The sequence below is a fragment of the Apium graveolens genome, chromosome 4, assembly GCF_009905375.1.
Source record: "Apium graveolens cultivar Ventura chromosome 4, ASM990537v1, whole genome shotgun sequence".
Lineage (NCBI taxonomy): Eukaryota > Viridiplantae > Streptophyta > Magnoliopsida > Apiales > Apiaceae > Apium > Apium graveolens.
This window is the reverse complement of record NC_133650.1, coordinates 312,665,469-312,691,465: the sequence shown is the minus strand read 5'-3', so window position 1 is coordinate 312,691,465 and position 25,997 is coordinate 312,665,469. Positions and strand designations below refer to the sequence as shown.

Sequence of the window (25,997 nt, the reverse complement as noted above, 5' to 3'; positions counted from 1 at the left end):
GGAATAAAAAGAAATTATAGGACCATAGACTGAAGAAAGTTAATATAAAACTGTAGGACGGCAGCCTTTGTTGGTAGAATTAGTAAAAACTGAAATCTTCTGCAATGCAGTTAATCAAAAGAAAGAGACATACTTCAGCAATTCAATTATCTCTTGTTGAAGTTTCAGCAGTGATTCCTCGTCAATGTTAGCAGCACGCAAGAACCTTGGCAACTTAACTGTAATTGAAATAGATGATCAATTAACAAACCTTTTAAGATTTCTGGAATTGTCTCTCTTAACCTTTAACCCCAAAGCAAAGCATGTCAGAAGTTAGATGACTTCTAGATCAACAGAAACACCTAGGCCGTGGAACTATATATAAAGAAATATTACTAAATAAAACAACAAAAGTTAGTGACATCAAATATTTTAAGGTAACACTAAACTTGCCTTCAATATTATTAGTACTTGACTAATTTTTTTATTATATCACTGAAAGTAAAAGTCAGTTATTTCTTTTAGATGTTGACCTACATATAAAGAACAAACTGTTCTAGAATACATTGTAGGATTTAAGCCTAAGCGCACATATTCTCAAATAATTCAATACTAACATTAATTATAAATAAGAAACTTACTCCTCATCTTCATTCACCCTGAACTCATTGAACATCTTCAAAATGCCATCGACGCTGGGAGAACGCGGGAGCCCAACAAGCTGCAAGTCACCAGACAAGCATATAAGTATGAAGGATACATAGATCACATACGGTACACTAACTATCAAGGTATAATATCAAGGGCAGAAGAGGTTGGTGCCAGAAGAGGTTTACAAGAAATGTAGATGATAGAGTTTGATTCTAGACTCCCCCTGCTCCAAACCTTTACTTAAAAAATATATCAACTAAATGATAATATAAGATAGTTTCATTTAAGATTACAGGATGGTCTTAGAGCAGAATATTTGATGTGTACCTGGTTAAAAACTTGTACACTGAAGATTATTTAAAATGAGGTGAAGAGTTTAATTTAGTAAAACACAAATTGGAGTACCTTTGATGAATTTGTTACATATTCTCTATCATTCAATAGTTGAGTCTTGAGGGCCTGTGGTATTTCAATAGTGAACGTATTTTCCTCCATTATTAAAGGATCCTCCTGATAAACAAAAATTGAAATAGCATTTAACTGACTGAAAAATAAAATGTAAGAAACAATAAAAATATGAGTCTATGCGAGATCTAAAAGATAATAATAATAATTATTATTATAAAATAAGGCACAAGATATAATGGATAGCACAAAAATTGTGTGACATAGGTGATCTAACAATAAAAATATCACTAGATATTATGGGAGCATTAACAACATCATGAAAATAGGCACTTGTCATTTTTAAATAACAATTGAGAGCATAATTAACTTGAAAACATCAACCTCTTGTAATCTAAGTACTAGTCTTTTATCATTGTTTGAACCTCTAATAGCAAAAATACTTTGCATTCTTGGAGTTCATTTGGGTCTTTCTCAAAAATTCGATAATAACTGAAGAACCTTCACTTAAATCTTACTATGAATATGACAATTATTATTTGCAAACCACCTCAAGGTGTATCTTGGAACCACCTCTTGTTGCATGTGACCATAACATAGGTATTAATATTAGTTAAAAGAAGGCGAGGTTGAAACAAATACAAAACATTTGTGCATAAGCAGCAGAATAATATCATTTAAAACACACGAAAAAACCTATTAGAAAATAAATATACCATAGCTGATCTACCACACTTCCCCAAGTGCTTTTGAGAACTTTCTTCACTAAATTTCTTGAGGAGTTGAGCATCTAATATCCATTCATCGTACCTGTGAGTTTGAAAAGTTTTAACAATGTTCTAGGAGGAGGCTAACATGCTTTAAAAGCAAGCTATTAGAAAAAAAATGAACATAAATACTTGAACAAACATTGAACTAAAGAAGTTTTCATTAGCATATAACCCACTCAATAATATTTAAATTAGCTATTATAACAATAATAAATAAGATAATAATGGATTTAAATGATATAAAGACTGCTATAATTGATCTAATTACAAGAACACAAACGTATTTTATTCTCACTGTAAGGTGCTTCCTCTTACTAACCTTTTATTCCAACCCTGCACATATAAAGTGATAATAGGTTATTAAAAAATTAATGAACATTCATTGCTCATGAAAAAATACACGGTTTTAATAAAGCAATACTCACAATATAATGAACCCAATATGTCCATGCCTCTATTTCTTTCTCGTATTCAACCTTGTGCACCTATAAAGAAAATAGAATTTATACCTTTTTGTTGCAAAAGCAAGCCAAAAGAATGTTAAAGATGCCAAGGCAATAAAAGCACAAAAGATGACTGACCAATTGCTCAAATATATGCAGCAAGGTGGTAAATAGCTTAGGGGAAATGATAAAAGAAAAATAAATATGCAACAATGACTTTCATGAGGAGCTAAAACTAAATACCTTAGTGCACATTATTGGGTTTATAATCTAAGTTTAGTATGTTTTAAATAAAATAGCTGTTGTCCTGGTTTGTAGCAGCAAGAATAAGTCATAGTTTGTTTCAGTTTTACAAGAGAGTTGCGTACGTGTAGGACTCATGGAGAGTTTGCAGGAGTGTTTTTAGAGAACGTTGTATTTCGTTATTTAGTTTCCTTATTGTACTATTTTATCTTTAAGAAGTAATATCAGCAACTTGCATTTTTCGTTGTTCTCTCTATTATATGTGTGTGTATATCTGGTTCATATCCATCATCTGGTATCAGAGCTTTGTTCGTTTATATGCCAAAATACATGCCCAAATCAACAGACATGGAGACAATAAAAGGCAAAGACGGTTCAGTTGGATTAAACTACCCAATGTTAACAAAAACCAATTACACTGCATGGTCTCTTAAAATGAAAGTTTATATGGAGGCGCATGGCATCTGGGAGGCGGTTGAGCCAAAGAATGAGAAGGAAAAGGTTGATGAAAAGATGGATAAAATGGCCCTATCAGCAATTTACCATGGAATTCCAGAAGAAATCTTGTTGTCGATCGCTGACAAGAAGACATCAAAGGAGGGATGGCAGGCTGTGAAAACTATATGCCAGGGAGCTGATCGAGTTAAAAAGGCACGAATCCAAACGTTAAAAACTGAATTTGAGTTCTTAAACATGAAGGACACGGAGCTGATAGATGACTTCTGTGTGAAACTCAATGGTATAGTGACCAATATACGAGCCTTGAGGGAATCTATAGACGAGGCTTATGTGGTCAAGAAGCTACTCCGTGCGGTTCCTGAGAAGTTCTTGCAGATCACTTCGACTATAGAGCAGTTCAGTAACCTGGAGACGATGACCATTGAAGAAGCGGTTGGCTCGCTGAAAGCACACGAAGAACGACTTCGTGGGAAGAATGAAAGCAATGGGTCGCAACTCCTCTTGACTGAAGAGGAATGGAGAGTACGTGAAAATACTGAGGGCAAACTATTGCTCACAAGAGAGGAATGGTTGAAGAGATCAAACAAGGCAGAGACGCAATCTGGGTCTAGGTACCAAGGAAACATTAGTAATTATGGGGGTGAGGCAGGACGAACGATCAGAGGTGACAGAAGTAAGGTTAAGTGCTTTAACTGCCATCTATACGGACATTGTGCGGCGGAGTGTCGTAAGCCTCATTCGAGGTAAAGACAAGGATCAGAAAACGGAAGTGAATCTGACACGCATTCATGATGACGATGAGCCGGCCTTGTTGATGGTTGAACACATGAAAGAAACAAAGAAAGAATTGATGCTTAATGAACAAACTGTACGACCAAGGCTGAGTGCAACTGTTGAGAAATTGGGAGAATCTAATATGTGGTATCTAGACAACGGAGCCTATAATCATATGACGGGATATAGATCAAAATTTAAGAGTCTGGATGAAGGAGTAATGGGTCAGGTGAGATTTGGCGACGGGTCCACTGTTGAAATACAAGAAGGGGGTCAGTTGGATTCAAATGCAAAAATGGAGAGGAGCTCATCTTTCACGACGTCTATTATATACCAAGCCTGTGTAACAACATCATATCACTTGGTCAGTTGTCAGAGAACGGGAAAAAGGTTGTTCTTAAAGGTACGTTTTTATGGATATATGATGAACGTGATAGATTAATTATGAAAGTGCAGCGCTCATCAAATAGACTATATAAAATTATTCTCGAGACAGTCAGACCTATCTGTTTGTTGACAAAAACAGAGGAGTCAACATGGTTGTGGCACGCACGACTCGGCCATGTTAATTTTGGAGCCATGAAGATGATTGTAATAACCCCAATTTTTGGAATTTTTGAAACACGGATGAATAGTAACTTTTGCTGATGATGTTGATTAAGAAAAATTATCAGACCACGCTATATAGGAGTACTGTTATGGAAATTCTAAGATCGTATTAGTATTCCATAAAGTAAATAAGTGTATGTAAAGATCGTCAGAATCCAATTCCGAACACTTTGATTTTTCTCGAAAATCCACCAGATACCGAAAGAATTGAGTATAAGGTAACATGATTAAAGGGATTTAAATTCAAAGATTATAAGAGAGTGTTATAAAAGGGAATATAATGTATTGAGAAAGATTAAGGGAACCCAAGTAATAAGATCCCGGGTATGATCCTTCAAACGATCAACGAGAAAGAGAGTCAAGCGAACCGTAAAACAAATAAACGTCCAAGGGGTAAGCACATGCAAGTAACATGAGAAGGAAGCTTCTAATATAAGCTAAAACATGTGGTTAGAAGTAAGGTGACATCATCACACCACAAGAATGAGATATGTGGCAAAGTAGTGATGCAAGCAATGACATAAGCAAGTGAAAACAAGATATTTAGCCAATAATTAACCACAACCATGCATTCTTTGCACAAATATCAAGGCAAGACAAGCAAGCAAAAGCTCTCCCCCATTTCTTTCTTCTTCCATTCGGCCTTTTCAAGAAATGAAGAAATAGATTTTCAAAACTCAAGTTCTAGGCCATGGAAAATTACAAGGTTTGTTTTCTTGGATCCTATATTTCATAACTTACTTATACCATGAGTTTAAGATCAAGATTCCATGGTTTGCATAGCTAATCCACTCATCAAAGATGATGATGAATAGTAGTGAATAGTAACTTACTTTGATTTTCTTGATTTTCATGAAAGCTTAAGGTTGATTAAGCATAGATCAAGGTTCCTAGAGGCTTGTTAGTGACTACCCACTCTCCAAGGAAGGTATAAACTCTTGAACCCTTAGTTTAAAGTTTGGTTTGTTTGGATGATAATAGTTCTTAGATGAATGGGTTTATTTTGATGTTGATGGATGTTGGATTGTTGTTGAATTGGTGATGATTTGGTGTAGTTTAAACTTTGGAAATCGTTAGGTTATAGCCGTCGTAATGCCCGATTTTCTATAAACTGTTTTGTGATTAACTATTGGACCCGAACACCCACTTCTATAAACTAACCAATTCCATGCTTAGATAGGTTATGTTTCAAGCTTCGTTTTGATATGTGGTTTGCTTGAATCCAATGTACGGTTTAGGAGAAACGACCGTTTTAAGTAACGGTGTTTCGCGAATGAACCTTTACCCCTCGCCTTACTTTGAAACCTTGGTTAAGGCCCTAAAATGACTAATTGGAGCATGAAACATTTATGTAGATTGTGTTAGGCAGTTGATAAGACACTCGCGAAAGAATCGCCTTAAAACTCGTAATGGTAAAATTATTAAAAATGGTGGAGCCGAGGGTACTCGAGTGACTTAAGAGAATCAGTAAGCGCAAAGCGAGCGTTAGAGTCTAATTTGGTTAAAGTATAGATTTACAAGTGACTTTGGTTTAATTCCAACTCACATGTTGTTTATAGGTTACCAGAATCGTCCCGAGCCATTTGTAACCCCCAGTCGCCCAGGCAAGTTTTCTACCTGTTATACTGTTGTGGTGATGTATATGTGTATATGCATGATCTTGCGATAAATGCATATTTGTTATTAGCAAATTCTTGCGATATATTGTAGCATGTGATAAGGTATATATGCATGCCTGATTTATATTCTTGGTTTATATATCTGTTGGTTCAAATGCTTATAGTTGCATAATACCTATGTTAGAGATAAGCGGTATTTGAGTTTACCCTTAGTATAGGGGATAAAAGGTGAACATATTTCTAAACCGGGAGTCGATGTTCCCGAGTATAATATATATATATATTTATATATATATGGTTATAGTTTTCAAAACTATTAATCGAATAAGGTTTATTCGATAACTTTAACTTTATTTTATTATTGAATATTATTTCGAATATTCATCCGAGGACTTATGACTTCTTTATTTTATTATTGAATATTATTTCGAATATTCATTCGAGGACTTATGACTCCTTTATTTTATTATTGAATATTATTTTGAATATTCATCTGAGGACTTATGACTCCTTTTATTGTATTAATTGAATATTATTTCGAATATTCATTCGAGGGCTTATGACTCAGTTTATATTATTAATGATTATTAATTGGATATTCATTTGAGGATGTATGACTCCTTTATTTTATTTAATGAATATTGTTTATAATATTCATTCGAGGTATTATGACTCCGCTTACTATTTATTAATATTCTTTATTTTATTAAAGAATAATGTTCGATAATCAAACTTACTTTTGATATTCAAGTAAAGATATTACTTTCGTATAAGTATATCTTTGATTATTTACTATTCATTTCAAGTAAGTTTTCCAACTTCTACCTCAATTATTCTTTATGGGAATATTATTTAAATAATAATATTCAGATATCTTCTAATATATTGGGACTGATTTATTTTATTAAATCAGCATTACTCCAAACATTCTTAAAAATATTTTCGAGTCTTCAAAATGATTTTTAAAAGTTAGAGCGGATCCCAAAACTCATTTTTATATTTAAGATCTTCCTTTTAAAAAGGGGATTTAAATACTCGCTCAAAACCTGAGGGATCCGGCTCTATGGTGTATTTTATATTCGCAACAAGGTTGCAGTTTTGGTAAATAAATTGATTACTTACCCAACGTTCGGGAAGTAAGTCCATCTATCGAGTCGGCATAACCAACATGAGCTCAGTGGGCGTCCATGATAGTGTAAGTGGCTCAGTGAGAGTCCATCAAATGCGTAAGTGGCTGAGTGACAGTCCAGCATAAGGTCCTATTGCGACCAGGGTGATGACCAGTGGGGAATTCGTCCATCTACTAGTAGAAAAGGTTACTTATTGGTATCTTTGCCTGATCAGCAAGATATCGGATTTATGCCAAAATTCTTTTCCTTCCAAATTCATTGGATATTGCAACTCTGTTCATACTTTACATGACAGAGGTTTTCAGGAAATGTATGGGAGATATATATGAATATATATATATATATATATATATATATATATATATATATATCGGGACTTAATGAAGTATCTCGTAACTTCATTATTTATAAAGATATTCAAAGATTGAATCTATTCAAAACTTGTCTTGTAGTCTCATCTATGTGATGAACTTTTGAAACTATTATATCTTGAACGGTGGTAGTTCAAGTAGTATTTGGAAAAGATATAAGTATATTGGAGTATCTTGTAACTTCATCTTTTAAACTTATATCCAGTAAATGATTATCTTATGCATGACAAAGATTTTCAGAAAAACGTTGAGACAAGGTTAAGTATATGAGATCACCTTGCAACGGTATTTTTATACAGTTATACACTGGAACTCTGTGTGTATTATGCATGGAAGAGGACTTCCAATATTTTGAAAAGTATATATATATATATATATATATATATATACTGAATATTTTGTGACTTCATCGCATTAAGATATCAACTTGGTTCATTTCTTCTTAACCAAGACTTTCTTGAGTACTATGAGAATGCTTATATATTGTAAATTATTATACATATTATTTCGGTGGGCTTGCTGCTCACCCTTGCTTTCTTCTTTCATCACACAACAACAGATAGAAAAGATGAACATGACCAAGCTCCCGATTCGCAAGCGATTAGGAAACGTTCCGCAGTTTCCTACAGGCGTTGATGTCGTTGTAGCTGAGGTAGGAACTACCAATAGGCTAGGCTTTCAACTTATGATGTACCAGACTTATGTATAATTATGAATTGTAATAATGGAAAAGAAATGTAAATTTATTCAGAAACCTTTTAAGGTGTATTGACATATAATTGTGGAATAAAACGACTTGTGATTATTTTTGGATATTCATCTTTGAGACTATAACTTGTGGTGTGTGTGTTTATTGTGGGGTCACAGTACAGAGTAGTTGATTGTGTATTAAGATTGGGTGTTATTAAGGGAAATGGAACTCGTGATAACCCGGATCCCCGACCCCGGATTTGGGGGTGTTACAGAAGTGGTATCAGAGCTAAGCGTTATAAACCTCAGAGATGATGTGACGTTAAGATAATAACTAAGATAATAAGAACTCTTGCCAAGTTCCCATAATAGTTAAAACCCTTATGGGAACCCTTATAAATATCGTGATAGAAGCGTAGTTCGTTATCATATATGGTAGCGGGACTCCGAACCCTGAGGTTAAGGAGCAACAACGCGATGATGTTTTATTAAGTTATTGGAGATCAGATTATGGACCCAATAGAGCGTCCTAACACGGGACCGGATGATGTTCATATTGAGGATGTAGCGGTTGAGGATGTTGTCCTAGAAGGGAATTATCGCTAAGAAGGATCCTGTGAAGGATCCTGATAAGAATGAATAAAGGACCACTGAGGAATTGATGACCATGGTTAGGTCGACTACCAAAGGTAGGATTAGTCGGTCACTACCGGAGGTTCATTTAAGTTTGTAAAGATAGTAGCCCCCTTTAACGCGGCTTACTCGTAAGACTGAGAAGTTGAATGGACAGAGAAATACGAGAACAACTTTCAAGAACTGAAGCAAAGATTGGTGACGACCCCTATGATGGCGTTGCCAGATGGAAAAGGAGATTTTGTGATGTGTAGTGACGCTTCGCATAAGGAATTAGGGTGCTTCTTATACATCACAACAAGGTAATCGCGTACGCGTCAAGACAATTAAGGGAATATAAAATTCGATATCCCCACCCATGAGCTTGGGCTCGTGGCAATAGTTTTGCCCTAAATATTAGAGGCACTACTGGTATGAATAGAAGTGCGAGATTTACACAAACCATAAGTGCTCTAGTACATTTTCACGCAGAAAGAGCTCAACATACGCCAGAGGAGACGGTTAGAGCTAATCAAGAATGATGAGTGGGAGATTCTTTATCATTCGGGGAAAGCCAATGTGGTGGCTAATACCCTTAGTAAAAAGGAGAGACCCAAGATGATAATGTCTTTGGAAGAGTTTAAAAGAGATTTTAAGAAAATGGAAATAGAAGTGAAGGTAACCGGAGTCGGTACCGAAAAGCTGTTTGAGATTGCAATACAGCCCGAATTATTGGAAAAATCATATTATGCCAAGAAAAAAAGTGATGAATGAAGGTAGAGAGCCAACAAATAGATATGAGATTAATACCGAGAAAGATGATAAGGGAATAATGAGGTATTCCTATAGAATTTGGGTTCCAAATGTTCAAGAGCTTAAAGATGAGATCTTAGATGAAAGTCATAGTTCAAGGAATAAGATTAAGGGCAAACCCTAAATGTGATAGTTAGGGAGGACGCCATCAAGATAGAAGGAACCCATAACATGATGAAGTGGAAAATGAGGATTTAAAATATGTAGGATGACCCCGATTATGGGGAGGAGGAGGGAATGTTCAGACTAAGGAAACAGAAGGTCAAGTAAGGAAAGGAGACTCAAGACGGTACTCCTATACGGCAATTCATAGACCTGTCTGAAAAGAACTTAGACTATTATCCCCAACCACCACCTTGAGGAAACAATGTAGTGGGAAATTCTTTCAGGGCCTTTAAGTCGCTAAGCTCTCAGAGTTCCAAGGAACAAGCTGACCCAGTCGAGGCAAGAGCCTGGCTAAAGGAAATATAGGAATCATTTAAGATTCTAAATGATTGACGAATCATAAAAGACTGTTTTATCACTTACCCTCCTAAGAGAGAGGCCACCCGCTGGTGAAAGGCCAAGGAAGGCACGGAGCAAGAGATTATAATAAACTGATTTAAGTTCAGTCAATTGTTTTCAGGAAAATACTTCCCAAGGTTATGGAGATAGTGTAAAAGCTTTAGAGCCAGAACAAAGGCAGACGAGTATGATGAATTATGAATCTAAGTTGTAAAAGTTATCAAGATTCGTTCTGAGGACACGAATCCAGAATGACGGGATGTTTGAAATCAATGCTTATGTTGTGTTGGTTCATGAAATAATGACAAGAGAAAGAAAAATAAAAAGAAACTGAAGTGGAAAGGAATATAAAGGCAATAGAGTTTGAGGTATGATAAGGGAGTTGGGTATGAGGAAACCCTAAAGACTCGTAGCAATAGAAATAGAAAAGTATGCATTCGTCAGGATGAGGGTGATTCACCATGAGTTAAAATTGATGGTTGAAGGCATAAGAGATACATATATTTTATCCCCTGTAAGTTGGGAGGATTCGAGGAAACCTTGAGATAGTTCGAAGGATAAATAATGAGACGCGGATAGACTGAGGAGACAAGGAAGTAAGAAATTAGGAAAATTGGATGAAGGAAGTGACCTTCAAGAATGTGAAGTGTAAGACCGGTGGCTTGATACCCAGAAAGGGAGACACCAGGTATGAAAGATATCCCAACATTGAGATGACTGTTGAGATAAACAACAAAAGTAAATAAGGAATTATTAAGAAGAAGTTCACGTTGAACACGACCAATATCTTCCAGAACATCCTTGTTATCGTTACCAGATTAGGCAAGAAAAGCGGATAACCGTTGTTATCTTTTGGAGGCCATTTTGATTAACCACATTTTGTATACAGATGTTATTGTGAAATTCGGCATATACTATCGAGGTGGGAATGATTGAATAAGACACCCTTATCAGGGATATATGACTTGATTTATCCATGGAAGGATGCAGGTACCTTTTAAAGGTGGAATTACGGATAGAACATCGGTAACTTAAAATGAATCCTAGGGGAATGCATAAAGGTTGACATTTCACCCTTAATAGGGACAATATGAGTTTTGACAGTATGAATTGGAAAGGATTAAGGTAATAATAACCTTTAAGGATCAGTGGGGAAATTTTTTCAGAAGTATATAGATAATGATTCTGGTATTAGTAAATGGTATCTTGATATGCCCTGTATCTAGGGAATATAGGAGGAACGATTTGAGGATAACCTTAGAGGTTTTACAAGGAGAAAGGTAATATTCAAAATTCTCAAGAATAAAAATGTTGATAAAGGAAATATGACGTAATTATAATGATATCAAGTGGGGCACGTGTTAAACCACGAGAAAGTATGGATCGAACCAGTAAAGGTTGAAATTGTTCAGGGCAATTAGGGCCTAGGATAAAAGATGTTCTAAGTATAATTGAGAGTCAGTCGTGACAGTGATTAACCTCTAAAGACTGAGGCAATAACTTATGGAAAAATGGTAAAAAAATTTTACTCATCAGATTTTAAGGAAAACATCTTCACATAAGCTGTGATTGAAATAAGGTAGAAAATTTATTTGGAGGTGGTTAAAATGACATTGACTGTAAGGAAATTTTACTATCAGGAAAGGCCAAAGAGGTGACTGACACTTTAAAGGTAAGAGGATAATTATAGGCGCTTGTGCCAAAGGAATACAGTGATGATGGTTAAAGCTATGCAGGTTGTATTATGGTTTGGAAGATTGACATTCCTTCTGATGACTGTGCAATACCCAACCGTAATAGTGGTTGGTAAAGGTTTAATTCGTGTAATCGCCATTAGCGGGCAATCTATCTCAGAAGGTACTATCTTGAGAATAATCCAGGACCATATTTCAAAAAAAGGACTAAACGAACCTTGAGTTAAGTCTTCTATTTCAGGCATACGATTAAGAATGGTATTCACCTGCTATCGTTGCTTTGACTGAAACTCTTCTGCAATTTTATCTACTTCATGTCATGTATGTATGTCAGGATCAGGAGTGTTCTTCATGAATCATGAATGGTGATTAGGTTACCTCCTTAGAAGAATTTTATACGACATATATGGACTCCGTATGGTTAGATATTAAGATTTCATGGAAAATGAATGACGACAGTAAGTCAGTGGTGGACCATAGTAGTGCAGCAATGATTCTGCGAGTAATGAGTCGATTACAACCATGAGAGTTGTATTGGAATGGATGTTGAGATTAAGTACCACTAATCGGGTCGTGGTGATGTATAAGTTATCATTGAATAGACTAATTAAGTAGATTATTTACCTATTGAATATTTATTCCTCCTTATCAATTGAGGGCCGTATGACTATACGAGAAAGGTTGCGATGCAAGCATAGAATTCTAGTAACGATGATGTCTAGAATGAGATCCCAGATTCGATTTTCAATGTCGAGGGAGTTTCAAAGGTGATTGTGTATAAGCTCGAGGAAGAGCATGGGTCCATAGAATGATGGACGGAATAGCCAAAATATTTAAGCATGTGAAATGTGATGCGATAATACTTGATGTTGATATAGATACGTATATGATTTGTTCTCCTATGACAAACCTCTATAATTCAGAGGTAGGTTCCAAGCCAGATATTTTGTGGCAGTATATTTTTTTTTTCATATATACAATTCTCTTCAATTCATTCTTTTCTCTTCTTTTCATTTTGTATAAGCTGAGAAGAATAACCCTTCCAGAAGGGGAGGTATTGCCGAATGACTATCTATCTGTGTGATAGAAGCCTAGTAGGATACCAGCTATTGTTTAATTGCTTGTCAAGTACTAAAGGCTGGCCACCTTCTGTACTAACTATGCAATAGAACAAGTGTTCATGATCATAGTGATCTCTCAACAAATTCCTTTACTTCTATATGATTGATCAAATTTTGGAAAATAGAAACAGCTGAAAAAGGAGTAGTAAAGTTGTGGTAGTATTCAGAATGGAAACACATTTGTGATACTAAGCTTGACGTGGTTATTAAAAGGTTATAGAACGCTAACGAGCAAAAGTATAACTAGTATAATATTAGGAACGGAAGGTTGTAGCGATTACGAACTGGAAAAGAATGGGTATTGAGAAGCAAAAGCTCTAATGCTAAATGCTATAATGAGAGTCTGTGCAATAGACTTGAAATAATTTGGAATGATCAGTTATCACGGATTGAGTTTTCTTATGACGATAGATCATATGTCAGTATTGAGATATCGCCTTATGGGATCCTTGAGGGAATACAATGTCGATCTCCCTTATGTTAGGATGAAGTTGTAGAGCGCAAAATGCTCGGACCAGCAGTGGTCCAAAGGACCAAGGATATGATAGATCTAATCAGAGGACGGCTGGTAGTAGCCCAAGATGGACATGATACATATGTTGATTTGACACGAAAGGACAAGGAATAGGAAGTAGGGGACCTAGTGCTGTTATAGGTATTCCCTCGGAAAGGATTGATGAGATTCGGAAAGAAAGGAAAGCTAAGTCCACAATGTGTCGGACCCTTGGATATACTAAAACATATTGGGAGGATAGCATACGAGCTAGCCCTACCCTCAAACATGTAGCAAGTCATAACGTGGTTCACGTATCAATGTTAAGGAAGTGTAATTCGGATGCCAGATAAATAGGGGCATATGAGCGCATAGGCATGCGACCAGACACAACCTATAGGGAGCAACCAGAAAGGGTTATAGATCGAAAATGAACAAGTGCTTAGGAGAAGGGTTATCAAACTAGTCAGAGTTTGATGGTAGAACCACAACGTGGGAAAATTTACTTGAGAGTTAGAAAGTGCAATGCTAAGAAAGTATCCCTATTCATTTTTATCTGATTCCGGGACGGAATCCTTTTAAGGAGGGGAGACTGTAATAACCCCAATTTTTGGAATTTTTGAAACACGGATGAATAGTAAATTTTGCTGATGATGCTGATTAAGAAAAATTATCAGACCACGCTATATAGAAGTACTGTTATGGAAATTCTAAGATCGTATTAGTATTCCATTAAGTAAATAAGTGTATGTAAAGATCGTCAGAATCCAATTCCGAACACTTTGATTTTTCTCGAAAATCCACCAGATACCGAAAGAATTGAGTATAAGGTAACATGATTAAAGGGATTTAAATTCAAGGATTATAAGAGAGTATTATAAAAAGGAATATAATGTATTGAGAAAGATTAAGGGAACCCAAGTAATAAGATCCCGGGTATGATCCCTCAAACGATCAACGAGAAAGAGAGTTAAGCGAACCGTAAAACAAATAAACGTCCAAGGGTTAAGCACATGCAAGTAACATGAGAAGGAAGCTTCTAATATAAGCTAAAACATGTGGTTAGAAGCAAGGTGACATCATCACACCACAAGAATGAGACATGTGGCAAAGTAGTGATGCAAGCAATGACATAAGCAAGTGAAAACAAGATATTTAGCCAATAATTAACCACAACCATGCATTCTTTGCACAAATATCAAGGCAAGACAAGCAAGCAAAAGCTCTCCCCCATTTTTTTCTTCTTCCATTCGGCCTTTTCAAGAAATGAAGAAATAGATTTTCAAAACTCAAGTTCTAGGCCATGGAAAATTACAAGGTTTGTTTCCTTGGATCCTATATTTCATAACTTAGTTATACCATGAGTTTAAGATCAAGATTCCATGGTTTGCATAGATAATCCACTCATCAAAGATGATGATGAATAGTAGTGAATAGTAACTTACTTTGATTTTCTTGATTTTCATGAAAGCTTAAGGTTGATTAAGCATAGATCAAGGTTCCTAGAGGCTTGTTAGTGACTACCCACTCTCCAAGGAAGGTATAAACTCTTGAACCCTTAGTTTAAAGTTTGGTTTGTTTGGATGATAATAGTGCTTAGATGAATGGGTTTATTTTTATGTTGATGGATGTTGGATTGTTGTTGAATTGGTGATGATTTGGTGTAGTTTAAACTTTGGAAATCGTTAGGTTATAGCCGTCGTAATGCCCAATTTTCTATAAACTGTTTTGTGATTAACTGTTGGACCCGAACACCCACTTCTATAAACTAACCACTTCCATGCTTAGATAGGTTATGTTTCAAGCTTCGTTTTGATATGTGGTTTGCTTGAATCCGATGTACGGTTTAGGAGAAACGACCGCTTTAAGTAACGGTGTTTCGCGAACGAACCTTTACCCCTCGCCTTACTTTGAAACCTTGGTTAAGGCCCTTAAATGACTAATTGGAGCATGAAACATTTATGTAGAGTGTGTTAGGCAGTTGATAAGACATTCGCGAAAGAATCGCCTTAAAACTCGTAATGATAAAATTATTAAAAATGGTGGAGCCGAGGGTACTCGAGTGACTTAAGAGAATCAGTAAGCGCAAAGCGAGCGTTAGAGTCTAATTTGGTTAAAGTATAGATTTACAAGTGACTTTGGTTTAATTCCAACTCACATGTTGTTTATAGGTTACCAGACTCGTCCCGAGCCATTTGTAACCCCCAGTCGCTCAGGCAAGTTTTCTACCCGTTATACTGTTGTGGTGATGTATATGTGTATATGCATGATCATGCGATAAATGCATATTTGTTATTAGCAAATTCTTGCGATATATTGTAGCATGTGATATGGTATATATGCATGCCTGATTACTATTCTTGGTTTATATATCTGTTGGTTCAAATGCTTATAGTTGCATAATACCTATGTTAGAGATAAGCGGTATTTGAGTTTACCCTTAGTATAGGGGATAAAAGGTGAACATATTTCTAAACCGGGAGTCGATGTTCCCGAGTATAATATATATATTTTTATATATATATATGGTTATAGTTTTTAAAACTATTAATTGAATAAGGTTTATTCGATAACTTTAACTTTATTTTATTATTGAATATTATTTCGAATATTCATCCGAGGACTTATGACTCCTTTATTTTATTATTGAATATTATTTCGAATATTCATTCGAGGACTTATGACTCCTTTATTTTATTATTGAATATTATTTTGAATATTCATCCGAGGACTTATGACTCCTTTTATTGTATTAATTGAATATTATTTCGAATATTCATTCGAGGGCTTATGACTCAGTTTATATTATTAATGATTATTAATTGGATATTCATTTGAGGATGTATGACTCCTTTATTTTATTTAATGAATATTGTTTATAATATTCATTCGAGGTATTATGACTCCGCTTACTATTTATTAATATTCTTTATTTTATTAAAGAATAATGTTCGATAATCAAACTTACTTTTGATATTCAAGTAAAGATATTACTTTCGTATAAGTATATCTTTGATTATTTACTATTCATTTCAAGTAAGTTTTCCAACTTCTACCTCAATTATTCTTTATGGGAATATTATTTAAATAATAATATTCAGATATCTTCTAATATATTGGGACTGATTTATTTTATTAAATCAGCATTACTCCAAACATTCTTAAAAAAAATTTCGAGTCTTCAAAATGATTTTTAAAAGTTAGAGCGGATCCCAAAACTCATTTTTATATTTAAGATCTTCCTTTTAAAAAGGGGATTTAAATACTCGCTCAAAACCTGAGGGATCCGGCTCTATGGTGTATTTTATATTCACAACAAGGTTGCAGTTTTGGTAAATAAATTGATTACTTACCCAACGTTCGGGAAGTAAGTCCATCTATCGAGTCGGCATAAGCAACATGGGCTCAGTGGGCATCCATGCTAGTGTAAGTGGCTCAGTGGGAGTCCATCAAATGCGTAAGTGGCTGAGTGGCAGTCCAGCATAAGGTCCTATTGCGACCAGGGTGATGACCAGTGGGGAATTCGTCCATCTACTAGTAAAAAAGGTTACTTATTGGTATCTTTGCCTGATCAGCAAGATATCGAGTTTATGCCAAAATTCTTTTCCTTCCAAATTCATTGGATATTGCAACTCTGTTCATACTTTACATGACAGAGGTTTTCATGAAATGTATGGGAGATATATATGACTATATATATATATATCGGGACTTCATGAAGTATCTCGTAACTTCATTATTTATAAAGATATTCAAAGATTGAATCTATTCAGAACTTGTCTTGTAGTCTAATCTATGTGATGAACTTTTAAAACTATTATATCTTGAACGGTGGTAGTTCAAGTAGTATTTGGAAAAGATATAAGTATATTGGAGTATCTTGTAACTTCATCTTTTAAACTTATATCCAGCAAATGATTATCTTATGCATGACAAAGATTTTCAGAAAAACGTTGAGACAAGGTTAGATATATGAGATCACCTTGCAACGGTATTTTTATACAGTTATACACTGGAACTCTGTGTGTATTATGCATGACAGGACTTCCAATATTTTGAAAAGTATATATATATATATATACTGAATATTTTGTGACTTCATCGCATTAAGATATCAACTTGGTTCATTTCTTCTTAACCAAGACTTTCTTGAGTACTATGAGAATGCTCATATATTGTAAATTATTATACATATTATTTCGGTGGGCTTGCTGCTCACCCTTGCTTCCTTCTTTCATCACACAACAACAGATAGAAAAGATGAACAGGACCAAGCTCCCGATTCGCAAGCGATTAGGAAACGTTCCGCAGTTTCCTATAGGCGTTGATGTCGTTGTAGCTGAGGTAGGAACTACCAATAGGCTAGGCTTTCAACTTATGATGTACCAGATTTATGTATAATTATGAATTATAATAATGGCAAAGAAATATAAATTTATTCAGAAACCTTTTAAGGTGTATTGACATATAATTGTGGAATAAAACAACTTGTGATTATTTTTGGATATTCATCTCTGAGACTATAACTTGTGGTGTGTGTGTTTATTGTGGGGTCACAGTACAGAGTAGTTGATTGTGTATTAAGATTGGGTGTTATTAAGGGAAATGGAACTCGTGACAACCCGGATCCCCGACCCCGGATTTGGGGGTGTTATAATGATGTCAACTAGTAAAATGGTATCTGGCCTTCCTGAGTTTGTCTTACCAAAGGAAGTTTGTGATGGGTGCTTACTGTCAAAACAAGCCAGACAACCTTTTCCTCTCCAGATGGAGTTTCATGCCAAACAGCCTCTGGAATTAATTCATGGGGATCTTTGTGGACCCATAACACCAAGGACAACAGCAGGTAACCAATATTTCTTTTTACTTGTTGACGATTTTAGTCGTATGATGTGGGTTTTCCTGCTGAAAAACAAAAGCGAGGCGTTGGAAGCTTTCCAAAGGTTCAGAGTTAAGGTTGAGAAAGACTCAGGCAAGGAGATTAAAGTATTTGGAACAGATAGAGGGGGAGAATTTACTTCTAATGAGTTTACACTCTATTGTGAAAGTGCTGGTATAAGTCGACATTTCACAGCACCCTACACCCCGCAACAAAATGGGGTCGTAGAGCGACGAAATCGAACTGTGGTTGTAATGGCTCGGAGTCTGTTAAAAGAGATGCACATGCCTGCCTTGTTCTGGGGAGAAGTTGTACGCCACTCCATTTATTTGTTAAATAAACTGCCTACTAGAGCATTATCCGACAAAACACCTTATGAAGCTTGGAAAGGAATTAAACCGGATGTAAATTACATTAGAGTGTTCGGATGCGTGACTCACATGAAGTTACCGAGCGTCCATACGACGAAGCTTAGTGATCGCAGTAAATTGGTTGTACATCTCGGTAAAGAGCCTGGAACTAAAGCGTACCGACTTTACGATCCTATATCTAGACAGATACATGTAAGTCGGGATGTCATTTTTGAAGAAAAGCGAGCTTGGTTGTGGGATAAACAAGGACAAAGAGAAGACTCTCAGATTCATGGCTCGTTTGTGGTACTGGGAACTCATCAATCTGGTGGTGGGGAGGGATCTGCTAGTGAGACTAACACTGAAACTAGCGAGAAAGTGTCAGGAAATGGGAAAAACAGTCCATACCAGGTGTCAATGAGTGGTGGCAGTACTCTCTCTCACGGTGGTGGTAATCTTTCTGAAAGTTCCAGTACTGAACAGAGTAGCAGCTCATCGAGTGGTAGTAGCAGTGTTCCAACCAAATTTCGTTTACTGAGTGAAATCTATGACGAGACAGAAGAAGTCGAAGCTGAAAACGAATTGTTTATGTTAGGAGTTGATGAACCTATGAATTACAGTGAAGCTGTTAAAGACCCATCCTGGGAACAAGCAATGAAGAACGAGATTAGTGCGATTGAGAGAAATAACACATGGACTTTGGTGGAACTCCCGAAGGGACACAAGGAAGTGGGTCTGAAATGGATGTATAAACTTAAACTAGCTACGACTGGAGAGGTGATCAAACACAAAGCGAGGTTAGTCGCCAAGGGATATGTACAGAAGCAAGGGATTGATTTTGAAGAGGTATTTGCACCTGTGACACGTCTTGAAATGGTGCGTTTACTATTGGCGCTTGCAGCAAAAAAGAAGTGGGAAGTACATTACTTAGATGTAAAATCGGCCTTTCTTAACGGAGATTTAGAAGAAACTGTTTATGTGACCCAACCTGAAGGCTTTATTGAACCAAACAAAGAAGGGTTAGTCTACAAGTTGGTCAAAGCGCTATATGGATTACGACAGGCACCCCGGGCTTGGTATGCTCGTCTAAGCAAATATCTTGAAAGGATTGGATTCACCAAGTGTCCTTATGAACACGCTGTATATACGAAGAGGGAAGGAGAAGAAGCGCTGATTATTGGTGTTTATGTTGACGACCTTCTTGTCACAGGAACAAGCGTATCAATGATTAATAAATTCAAAAGGCAGATGGGAGAGGAATTTGACATGAGCGATCTCGGCAAATTGGCATACTATTTAGGCATCAAGGTCGATCAAAAGGAGGGTCGTATTGAGCTCAGACAATCTGCCTATGCACGGAAATTACTTGAGAAATCTGGAATGTTGGGTTACAATTCCTCGAAGTATCCTATGGAACCAAAATTGCAGCTAGTGAAGGATGAAAAGGGCAAGGCAGTCAACCCAACTGAATTCAAATCAATCGTGGGAGGACTGAGATATTTAGTACATATACGTCCTGACATTGCTTATGCAGTGGGGATCGTGAGTCGCTACATGGAATGACCAACTGTGTTGCATTTGAATGCAGTGAAAAGAATTATGTGATGTATCAAGGGAACAATGGAGTTCGGGCTGATATACACTCAAGGAAAGGGAAATTATCTGTTGTGTGGGTACTCGGATAGTGACTTGGGAGGTAATGTTGATGACCGGAGAAGCACAGGTGGGTTGGCTTTCTACCTGGATGACTGCTTGATTACATGGGTTTCACAAAAACAGCGTTGTGTTGCATTATCTTCGTGCGAGGCTGAATTTATGGCGGCCACTGCTGCGGCATGCCAAGGTGTGTGGTTGAGGAATCTGCTGAGCCAAATTACTGATACAAATCGCAGTCCTGTGGTGATTTATGTTGACAACAAATCAGCGATTGACCTTGCTAAGAATCCGGTTTTCCACGGTCGAAGTAAACACATAGACATACGATATCACTTTATTCGCGAGTGTGTTGAACGGGGGGAAATTGTCATAAAACATGTACGTACGGAGGAGCAGCGTGCTGATGTCTTGACCAAAGCGATGTCTGTGACGAAGTTTGAAAGAATTCGCGCGTTACTGGGGATTCAGAATCTGCAGAACCCAACTTAGATTAAGGGGGAATATATTGGGTTTATAATCTAAGTTTAGTATGTTTTAAATAAAATAGCTGTTGTCCTAGTTGTAGCAGCAAGAATAAGTCATAGTTTGTTTCAGTTTTACAAGAGAGTTGCGTACGTGTAGGACTCATGGAGAGTTTGCAGGAGTGTTTTTAGAGAACGTTATATTTCATTATTTAGTTTCCTTATTGTACTGTTTTATCTTTAAGAAGTAATATGAGCAACTTGCATTTTTCGTTGTTCTCTCTGTTATATGTGTGTGTATATCTGGTTCATATCCATCACACATTTCATGTATTATTTGGACATAGTCAGAACTATAGTATTAGTGCACAACAAAAATCAACATCTTTGGGATTTAATCCTCAAATTGTGAAATAACAATGCATCAATTATTTTCCCTTCCCATATAATTATATCATGAGCAATCAATTTAAATCACCCAAATTCAATCACACACATTAATTAAAACAGATAGGAATCACTCCAATGATAAAGAAAAACTTAAAAGATAAAATTGCAAGTGCGATACCTTGGCCGGATACCACTTGCCACCATAAAAGGCCAGGACTTTTTCACCTTCAAGATAAAGACTGTTTGTAAGAGAATCGCCTGAGACTCAACTGTTTGATCGTCCCATTTCTGTATGAATTTTGTTTCTTTAAACCTATAATTACAACGGTTGTTATATCCCTTTTGAAACAAAGAAAATCAAGACCTTATTACATAACTCTTTATAAACAAAAACTTGGCTAGATAGGATAGAAGTACCTGTTCTTGATGACTGGCTGATTGGCCAATAGTTTGTTAATTTTTTTGCACCAGATCTATAATGTCTAAGACTAAGAGAGTGGTTGTTTTTATAAGGACATTTTTTTCAAAAACTACATTTATTTTTTAGAAAGTTTTATTTAGAACCTTTATTATGAATTTTTTTGAATCTTATGCACCAGATCTGTAAAGTGTAAGGCTAAGAAGGTATATTTTAGAACGGATAACTTTTTTCAAAAAATGCCTTTATTTTGAAGAAAGTTTTAATTAAAAACATATATTAGGCATTTTGTATATATTGAAGATTTTAATGGTATTTCATATTTTGACATAATATTTAATCACTTTTATTAAAAGATTTTTCCAGTTACAAAAAAATATAGTTATAATTGTTTTTGTAATTTTTTACTTTATAGCGATATTTTTAATTAATTTATGTATTTTCCTATTTGTGAATAAATTTGAGTATAAATAAATTCTGATTAAAAAATCTTATTATTAAAATAGTTATAGTTTAGTTAGATTTATTATGTTTAATTTTTTGAACCACTAATAAATTTTTTTGAGAAAAATGGTCCAAGGATGACCTCAGTAACTCACTCATGTTATAAACTTTTACCATACAAATTTAATGCCATTTCTGTAAATACTAGTAAGTTATCTTAAAATTACAAATTTACCCTCATGTATTTATATGAGAAAATGTTGTTATCTCACGGGTCATCCTCATGTACATGATTTCTAAAACAAAATTTAGATCATAATACATAACTCTTTATAAAAAAAATTGGCCAATGATACTATTACTCTTAGTTGGTTAATTTGGTTTCTAACTCCCATCTCTACTTGTAGATTGGTTATAAATAGACTATTCAGCTTGTCATAGAACATAGGATGAACCCCTTCAATTTTCCCACTAGAAGAAATATTACCAACAACCAGCCACATAATCAGTTAGAAATATTACCAAAATCGACCAAGTTCAATCGGTAATATTTCTTATAGGTCCCATTTAATGGCCTAGGAACCGTATGGTAGTCCGCCTCAGATTCATAGGGGAAGAAACTCGGTTGGAAAAATGTCAGATGGAAATGTCTACTATTATAAATAACTGCATTTGGTTAGAAAATTATCATTAGGAAATGTTTACTATCATAAAGGACCAAAATTGATTGGAAAAGAAGTGGTTGTAAATGTTGTGGTATTAATCTAATCTTGGGAGTTATTTGTTTTTCTATTTGTATGTTTTAGTCATGCAGCTATGGCATGTCTGTGTGGATTATGGAATTGAGAGTTTTTATGAGTAGTCTTGAATAAATATTTTTGTAACGTTATAGCTTGATTAAGTCTGGATAGGTAGTTATGCAGTTCCTATTTTGTAGGTCACTCCCTAGTTTCCTTGTATAAGTATTTGAGTCAGTTTTAATAAAAATCTCTAAGCTGTTCAACGCTTACATTCTCTGTTATACATACAAACAATACTTATATAGCAGGTAGTGTTATCATTGTGCCAATAATCTGGTATCACAGCTAAGCAACACAGTGAATGCCCAAGTATATGCCTAAGGCACAAGCGATGAAGTCAGGAAAATTAAGAACGCGACGATCAATTTGAGTTACCCCATGCCGTCATGAGCAAATTACACAGCATGGGCCCTGAAAATGAAGGTCAACCTGCAAGCCCATGGAGTTTGGGAGGCAGTTTTACCAAAAGATCCGAGATCAACAAAGGTTGAAGAGAAGGTGGATAAACTGGCCCTGACAACAATATACCAGGCCATACATCAGGACATTTTATTGTCTCTTGCTAATAAGGAGACAGCCAAAGAGACATGGGATGCTATCAAGGTGACATGTCAAGGAGCTGAACGCGTCAAAACTGCTAAAGTGCAGACATTAAAAACTGAGTTCGAGTCACTAGTTATGAATGAAAGTGACAGCATCGATGATTTCAGCATGAAGATAGCAGGACAGGTTACGAATATACGAGCATTAGGGGAAGAAATCGATGAAAGATATGTGGTGCAGAATATATTGAGGGCTGTACCTACTAAGTTCTTGCAGATTTTATCAACTATCGAGTAATTTGGGGATCTAGACACTATGACATTAGAGGAAACAGTGGGATCGCTAAAAGCTCATGAAGAGCGGCTTAAGGGAACGACTGATACTGGGGGAAATCAATTGTTGCTTACCAGGGAACAATAGATTGAAAGGGAGAAGGATGAATCAAAATTACTGTTAACTAGGGAGGAATGGTTGAAACGCAGCTACAAATGCGGTGGTGAGTTTATAACTAAAAGATTTTGAGGAAGGGATGGTGTTCGCAGTAGTCGTGACCAAAGCAAGGTGCGATGTTTTAAATGCCTTGCCTATGGGCACTATGTAATTGAATGTAAAAACCCAAAGAGGGAGAAAGAAGTAAATGAAGAAGCGAACATGGGAAATATCCCTGAAGACGAACCTGCTCTGTTATTGGCTGAACATGAAAGGAATGAGAAGACGGTGATGCTAATTAATGAACAGCGAGTAAAGCCAAATTTGAAGCAAGGAGATGAGGTAAAGCAAGTGGAATCCAACATGTGGTATTTAGAAAATGAAGCTAGTAACCACATGACTGGACACCTCTCAAAGTTCGATAAACTGGATGAAAGCGTAGTGGGTCAAGTCAAATTCGGGGATGGATCAATCGTGCAAATAAGAGGGAAAGTTTTCATTACTTTAAAGTGAAAAAACGGAAAAACCAGAACACTAAGTGAGGTATATTATATTCCTTCTTTACGTAGCAATATAATTATCCTTGGACAACTTGCAGAAGAAGGATACAATGTAATCATGAAAGGTGAATACATGTGGGTTCGAGAACAACAAAGTAACTTGCTGATGAAAGTAAAAAGGTCGATGAATAGACTATACAAGATCATTATTTATAGTGGGTAGATTCAGTATTTAATGTCATATTATGAGGAAGAAAGCTGGTTGTGGCACTCACATCTTGGCCATGTCAATTTCAAGGCCATGAGACTAATGTCTATGAGTAAGATGGTACGGGGAATGCCAATTATTAAGCAGTAAAGTGAAGTGTGCACTGGATGTTTCATGTCAAAGCAATCCAGAAAACCTTTTCCAACTCAATCGAAGTTTACTGCAACTAGGTCACTTGAACTGGTGCACGGTAATCTTTGCGGTCCTATTTTACCATGCACTCCTAGAGGTAACAAATATATATATTTGTCTTAATTGATGATTATAGTCGAGTATTGTGGACTTACCTGTTGAAAAATAAAAGCGATGCTCTTGAAGCATTCAAGAAATTTTCTATGTTGGTTGAAAATAATCCACAGAAGAAAATCGGAACTCTCGGAACCGGTAAAGGTGGGGAATTTACCTCAAATGAGTTTTCCAGGTACTGTGAGGAGGTTGGGATCAATCAACATTTCTCTACGCCGTATTTGCCACAACAGAACGGCGTGGTTGAAAGGCGCAACAGGACTCTAATTGAGATGTCTCGGAGCTTTCTAAATGAAAGAAACATGCCAAATTATCTATGGAGGGAAGCCGTTTGACACTCAACTTACTTGTTGAATCGACTTCCAACCCGAGCTATGACAGGTGTCACCCCATACGAGGCGTGGTAGAAAGAGAAGCCATGTGTGGAATATATCCAAGTCTTTGGTTGTCTAGCACATATGAAGGAGCCGACCGTGAATCTAAAGAAACTAGATGGTAGGAGCAGACCAGTTGTGTATCTTGGAAAAGAACCAGGCACGAAGGCCTATAGATTGTTGGACACTAAAAGTCGAAAAATGTCTGTGAGTCGAGATGTGGTTTTTGAGGAGAAAAAATCATGGTATTTGAAGCAAAATGAAGCTACTAAATCAGTACACACTGGAAATTTCGTCGTAATTTCAGATTGCCCGGAAGAAAATGTCAATGTTGAAGAAAGAATGCATGAATCAAGAAACGAATCTGAAAATGAGAACAACGAAGAACAACTTTAAGGAAGATGTTTTTATAAAGCAGCCTGAAGGATTTGTTAAGCCCGGAAAAGAGCATCTTGTGTATAGGCTTTGTATGGGCTTCGACATGCCCCAAGAGCCTGGTACACAAAGCTGAACAGGTGCCTTAAAGTATTATAATTCATAAGGTGTGCTTATGAGCAGGTTGTCTATACCAGACACGTGGGAGGACAAATATTGATCGATGGTGTTTACGGCGATGACCTGTTGCTAACTGGAACAAGCATCGAAGCCATCATGGAATTAAAAACCCAAGTGACCGAGATTTTTGACATGAGTGATATGGGAAAACTCACGTATTATTTAGGCATCGAGGTTGAACAAGGTAAATATTATATATGTTTGAAACAAGCAGGCTACGCGAAGAAAATCCTTAATAAAGCTGGAATACTCGAGAGTAACCCCGCGAAAATTTCACTACATCCCAAGGAAGTTATTAACAAAG

At 36.1% G+C, this 25,997-nt stretch overlaps 2 protein-coding genes across 2 annotated transcripts; one reads left to right on the top strand and one right to left on the bottom strand.

Annotated features, from left to right (window-relative positions):
• Positions 1–616: 616 nt before the first annotated feature.
• LOC141720182 (protein MRG2-like) lies at positions 617–2,503 on the bottom strand. The gene is made up of 6 exons (XM_074522534.1): positions 2,492–2,503; positions 2,231–2,290; positions 2,125–2,138; positions 1,752–1,845; positions 1,036–1,140; positions 617–700 (listed from the first exon to the last, which is right to left on the bottom strand). The coding sequence occupies exons 1-6, from the start codon at positions 2,501–2,503 to the stop codon at positions 617–619; spliced, it is 369 nt and encodes a 122-aa protein (XP_074378635.1).
• A 336-nt stretch (positions 2,504–2,839) lies between these two features.
• LOC141720181 (uncharacterized) lies at positions 2,840–4,166 on the top strand. The gene is made up of 2 exons (XM_074522533.1): positions 2,840–3,472; positions 3,600–4,166. The coding sequence occupies exons 1-2, from the start codon at positions 2,840–2,842 to the stop codon at positions 4,164–4,166; spliced, it is 1,200 nt and encodes a 399-aa protein (XP_074378634.1).
• The last annotated feature ends 21,831 nt before the right edge of the window (positions 4,167–25,997 follow it).